A 6076-nucleotide genomic window follows, 5' to 3' on the forward strand; every position below is an offset into this window, starting at 1 on the left:
TATTACGATCCCCGTAACATCTCGCGGCGGCAACGAATTTATGTTACCGCCCTACTCCAGCACGATCTTGCGTGCTTTGCTATATACCACTTCTCACCATCGGATGCATCTCTGTGCATGCATCTAATTATGAATTTCGTAGCTGTGTAGAATAATGTTGCATCTCCAAGCAAATACATCTTTGTAATAGTACATCTTTTCTACTCCCCGAGAACGTTGCGCATGTACGATAATCACGTCTTGGTAGCCATCTGCAAGATCGACCATAGGCTACCACTAACATCGCGCTAACGATCATAATCCGGAGATCCTCGCTGTACGATGATGCTTACCTGTTTGACGTATGTCCACCCAGATATATCAGTATATCTACCAACACTCCCTGCGCTGATCACATAGCTTCATTCAACACCGTCTCCTTGAGCCACCTTGCCTACCATCAACCTTCATCTGACATCCTTTCGAACCAATCCAACAATGAAGAACATAACCCCCCTCCTCTCCACCCTCATAACCGCAAACCACATCCTCTCCCACCACACCGTCCTCGACCCCTTTGGCCACATCAGCGTCCGCAACTCCAACACAAACACCACTTTCTTCATCGCTTTGCAAATTGGTATACTTACCCCATCCCTACGCTCTCAATATCAAAGACCCCCTAACTATCAAAGACCTCCGAAGCTGATTCATCATTAACAACACAGGCCCAGCGACCGTCTCCTCCCCCGCCGACATAGGCGAATACCACATCGCCGACGGCACGCCCTTACCCGGTACTACGGGCGGATATGCGGAACGCTATATCCACAGTGAGATACTGAAAAGATATCCTGATGTTAACAGTGTTGTGCATAGTCATTGTGAGGATGTGCTGCCGTATACTGTTCTAGATTATGCTGGTAATGGGAAGGGAGATGGAGATGGAGATGGAGATGGAAAGGGAATGCTGGGCATATAGCCGGTGTACCATATGTCTGGGTTTCTGGGCCTGGAGGTACCGAACTTTGATATCGAGGATGTGTATGAGGAGGGGGAGCCGAGGGATATGTTGGTGAATAGTGTGAGGTTGGGGAGGGGACTGGCGGGGATGTTTGGGCGGAATGAGACGAGGGTTACAAGTCCTTTACATACGACGGTTTTGATGCGCGGGTAAGTATTCTCCTAGGCGATGAATGTATGGTGATTCATCTGCTGACGGTTTTTTCTAATGTATAGACATGGCTTCGTAACAGTTGGCGACGGGATAGAGCAGGTCACGGATTTTGCGTATTACGCGACGAGTAATGCGAGGGTGCAGACGAAGGCGCTGTTGTTGGCTGGTGTTGGTGGCGGTGAGGGAATTGGAGGTGGTGTGAAGTATTTGAGTGCGGAAGAGAGAAAAGCGACGAGTGAGATGAATCGCTGGATTGTGTTTAAGCCTTGGAGGCAATGGGTTATGGAGGTGGAGAGGAGTGGGAGGTTTGTTAATGTTTTGGGGACACCGCCGCTTGATGTGGAGTGAGGATTGGAGAGACGGTCGGATGTTTGGTGGTTATCAAGCTGCAGAAGTAATTCGATGTTTGAAGCTCGATGTTCTACGATCGAATTGTGTAGGCGTGATCCCATCGTGGGGTTGATGCCGATAGATCTGCATGACGCCATCTGCCAAGCCCCAACAGCTCGGGAGCGGAGGAAAGCGCCAGGCGTTCTTCCTCTCCGCCCTCTCGACTGCCGTTCGTCCCCACTCACGTCATGTTGAAGTTATCCCATAACAGGAAGCTCGATATACTACCAAGACCTTAGCAGCTGAAAAGACGTTTAGATGGCTGCGAGGTTCCCATGGATGCAGACATCCGCTCCTAATCCATGCCTGATAACGTGCTTATACATACACATCACGACTACCCAAACAGCATGCGCGGTTGACGTATAAACATGCAATGCCTCATTCTCAGCGAGAGATGTACCTCGCAGCAACTCTCGGACCATCTGCTAGGTCATCAGCCTCGAACTCCAGAGAACGTCAACTGTGAACGCATCGATCATCATGAGGGCCTCCTACAAGACAGTCTTAGCTGTACTTCCACTCTACGCAACAACGGCCATCGCGGATCGATATGCTAGTAATATACGACCGGTAATTGTCGATGCACCACAAGTGGCGGCGAACTTTCCCGACGTCGATGGCATTGAACTATTGTCGCCTGCTTTCATAAACCCGGGGAATGTACCTGCGACATTCGCGAACGGCACATCTGGACCCACTCCACAGCGTGATCTGGGTACTTTTCGAAGCCCGCAACACCTGCATTGATGGGATTGCTGACTTTTGGCAGAAACCTTCGTGAAAGGCCTCACTCAGCGAAACGGATGGATCACCTACAATAACGACCTGAGATCCGAGGAAGATCGCGCGATACTGTACGTTACACTAACCTCTTTTGCATCCCTTCTATATTTAATAGGCAGATTTAGTTATTATATATCTTATGTATATTATAAAAGTTATAAGTAGCTTATTATTAATAAGTTATTATAGTACTATAAAATAGAATAAAATAAAACTAGAGTTTAAGATTTTTATATATATATAAGTTAAAGAAAAGTATAAAAGCTTTATCTTTATAATACTTCTTTTTCTCTTATATATAATATAGTACACTTTTTACTTTAGTTTATTATTACTCTTATATAAAATCTAAATAACTTTATTATTACTATTACTATCTTTATTTTTTCTAATATTATTACTATAGCTTTTTTAACTAAAAAATAAGCTTTTAAGCTTTTAGTAATTTTATAAGCTCTTTAGTATTTCTTTTATATAAGTATATATACTAAAAAGTTATATAGCTTAAAAATATATAGCTACTACTTAAATACTTTATTAAGTAAGTAATACTACTATATTTTTTATAAGTTATACTAATATTTTAGACTTTATACTAATAGCTTAAACTTTTATTTAAAATAAGTAAGTAATAGTATATAAACTATTAACTTAAATAAAATACTTAGTATACTAGCTTACTTATAAGAAGTAGCTACTTATATATTAAAACTACTTTAGTAGTAATAAAAAATACTTTAATAAAATAAATACTATACTTACTTTATATAATATAAAAGTGCTACTATAAATAGATATATAAGCTTAAATAATAATACTAAAGAAGATATAAAATATTAGATAGACGCTAAATAATAGAACATATAAATATTTATATTGTAGATAAAGCGTTTAGAGCGTGTGTAACGTGTATTACGTTACACTAACTAATGGCAAGAAAAGTAGTAAGAAATTACGTGTCTGGATTCAAGAAGGCCAACATGGGAATGAGCCCGCGGGCGACGAGGGCGTGCTTGCACTGCTCGGAAAATTTGCGCAAGACTCCCAGTGGAGTGCCAAGGTCCTTGAGAAGATCGACCTTACGATCATCCCGCGTTACAACGTCGATGGCGTCAAATACCTCCAGCGACAACTGGCTTCCAACTACGATCCAAACCGCGACCATGCAGTACTCGAGCGACAGCAGACACGAGCGATTAGAAAGCTGCAGTCTAAATTCGACCCTCACATCTTCATCGACGACCACGAGTATACAGGCGGCAACTTGGTAGCGGAAAAGTACATCCGCGCGCAGGATCTCTTAGTGTCCGCGAACAAGAACCAGAACGTCAATCCCAGCATCCGAGCGTTGAACCAGGAATTCGTCGACGACATCTTTTCAGTTGCTGAGAGTAAGGACTTGCGCATCTTCCCATACTTCACCACGAGTGTTGCAAACGGCACGATAACGATTGAAGAGCCGGATGCGCTTGCTGCGGCAAATCACAAGGGTGCTGGTAACTACCAGGCCCTTACCTTCCTCGTTGAGACGCGTGGTATTGCTATCGCGGATCAGCACTTCCAGCGACGTGTAGCTTCGCATGTTATCGTTCTGGAGACTATCCTTAATAAAGCAGTCGATGAGTTCGACGATGTATACAGCACCATCGAAGCCGGACGTAAAGCATTCATCGACAGCAAAGACGAGATCGTCGTGACCTACGAACAGCGCATCACAAACAAGACAGTTCCCTTCATCGACGCATCAACCGGCTCACTCGTCTCCGTACCCGTCCGCTCTCGAAACAGCGATCCCTCCATCGTCACGCTCTCGCGTCCCCGACCAAAAGCCTACGTCTTCTCACGCGCCTGGGCCGATGTAGCCGAGCGTCTCCGCATCCTCGGTGTCACCGTCGACGTTCTGGAGAAAGACTTTGTCGGAAATGTCGAAGCGCTTGTAGTAACAAAGGCTGAGCTAGCTGGGACAAAATTCGAAGGCATCGCAGGTACAACTGTCACGACGAATACGACGCAGCGTGCTGTTACGATATCGGCTGGCGGCTTCTACGTTGATACCAAGCAAAAGAACGCTGGATATGCTTTTACGCTGTTGGAACCAGAGGGAGAGGCAAGTCAGGTGTATTATAACAAGATTCCGCTGGAGGTCGGGGATGAGTATCCGGTTTTCAGGGTGTTGTAGACTGCCGGTACAGAAACGTCTAGAAGAGTAGCTTACGAACAAGCCATCTGCCGATATTGTACGACTTCCCCATCCAAACAAACATGCATAACCCCGCCTTCAGCCCTACATTTCTCTCATCAACGTTGCTAGCGCCCGGTTTCATGCTTCTAGTGTTCTTCTAGCAACGTCCAACCAAATTGAGAGTTGTGATGCTGGTCTGGGTTGCCTGACACTAACTTTACCATGTAGACCCTTGGTTCGGCCGAGAAAATAAAACTCTATTGCTCGCGGTCGTGAGAGTAGGTGGGCCGGGGGTCAACGTGGATGTAGTGTACGGTAATTGACTAGTGCTTACTGCTGTCAGGCGAAGTTTACCCGGTAAGAGTGCTTGTTTGTACTGTACATTGAGAATGTACATTAATGATTGGTATGAGCAACACTGCTACTCCCATGGCAGACAGATATCAGGCAGAGTCACACTCACGCTAAGATGTTGTGATTCGCTTCTGTTACCAATTCATTCTCATAGATATATATACATGGAAGTCATAGCCGTACCACCCACTCACAAAGCGGGAAAACAAAGCCGAAATGTAATGCGCACATAGCCATAAGCTACACGTCATCTAAGCACTACCACCAAGCTGCTTAGTGACATACTGGGTACCCAAGTTCTGGGTGGGAGTATCCCTGGGGTACTGAAGATGCTGAGCGTTGATACCCTGACCGTGTGTAGTATCGCATACACCATCGCCCTATTCACTGTTAGTAAACGCCTTGATAATGAGATAGGGGATAGACTTACGAAGATGCACACATCCAACGTCTTGCCCTGCCAGTTATCCGGAATGCCCCTGCTCAGTGCCGCAGACAGACCATTCACGTTCTTCGTCGTAGTACCACCGTTGTTATCCACATTGCAGCTCAGTCCACTCTTATGCGCCGGGTTACCAATGAGGAAAACACCCTTGACAGCATCGAAGTTTGCGCCAGTGAGCTGAGACATGGCATTCACCGTCGCCTGAGCACCCTGACTGTATCCCTCGAGGATGAAGCACTCAGACGGGTTTGTGCGAAGTGTAGACTGGACTTTGTTCACGATATCAGCGGTACCAGCGGCGCTGTTCTGGCTGAAGCCGGCGGCGTAGACAGTGTTGTAGATCTTGCCGCCTGAGACTGCGGACTGGATGTTTCGGTTCATGGTGCGGAAGCCGGAGGATTCGCCTTGGATCTCGCCGGTGCCGCGGGTGTTGATGATGGTGTAGGAAGAGCATGCGGCGCGGGTCGAGAGGTTGTCGACGGGGGCAGCGGTGGAGAGAGCGAGCAGCGAGGCTGCGGGGAGGATGGTAGAGAAACGCATGGTTGATGTGTGAAGATGGGTATGGGTATCTGAATGAATGTATGGAGTATGAGAGTGAGAGAAGTAGAGCTGATGATCTTATCGTCAGGGTGGTGTCGATATTACAGCGGATCTTCTCTGCCTTATATATCCACCTTCCCCCCATAGATAACCCGTGTGTAATAGGAAAAAGCACCCTCTGCTATCCATAGATCCCACCTCACCTCGGCAGACATTCTTAGCG

At 46.2% G+C, this 6076-nt stretch overlaps 3 protein-coding genes across 3 annotated transcripts; 2 read left to right on the forward strand and 1 right to left on the reverse strand.

The window, feature by feature from the left end:
• Positions 1-477: 477 nt before the first annotated feature.
• On the forward strand, positions 478-961 carry J4E79_006395 (uncharacterized protein; the record flags this gene model as incomplete). Its single annotated transcript, XM_049355266.1, has 3 exons — positions 478-619; positions 708-812; positions 894-961. 3 exons carry the CDS (start codon positions 478-480, stop codon positions 959-961), a joined length of 315 nt encoding a protein of 104 aa, XP_049209939.1.
• A 1068-nt stretch (positions 962-2029) lies between these two features.
• Positions 2030-4511, forward strand: J4E79_006396 (uncharacterized protein; the record flags this gene model as incomplete). Its single annotated transcript, XM_049355267.1, has 3 exons — positions 2030-2264; positions 2319-2403; positions 3275-4511. The coding sequence occupies 3 exons, from the start codon at positions 2030-2032 to the stop codon at positions 4509-4511; spliced, it is 1557 nt and encodes a 518-aa protein (XP_049209940.1).
• Positions 4512-5119: 608 nt separating this feature from the next.
• Positions 5120-5853, reverse strand: J4E79_006397 (uncharacterized protein; the record flags this gene model as incomplete). Its single annotated transcript, XM_049355268.1, has 2 exons — positions 5120-5248; positions 5299-5853. 2 exons carry the CDS (start codon positions 5851-5853, stop codon positions 5120-5122), a joined length of 684 nt encoding a protein of 227 aa, XP_049209941.1.
• Positions 5854-6076: the final 223 nt, after the last annotated feature.

The sequence above is a fragment of the Alternaria viburni genome (genome assembly GCF_023758015.1).
Source record: "Alternaria viburni strain BMP 2772 chromosome Unknown scaffold_13, whole genome shotgun sequence".
NCBI classification, from domain to species: Eukaryota; Fungi; Ascomycota; class Dothideomycetes; order Pleosporales; family Pleosporaceae; genus Alternaria; species Alternaria viburni.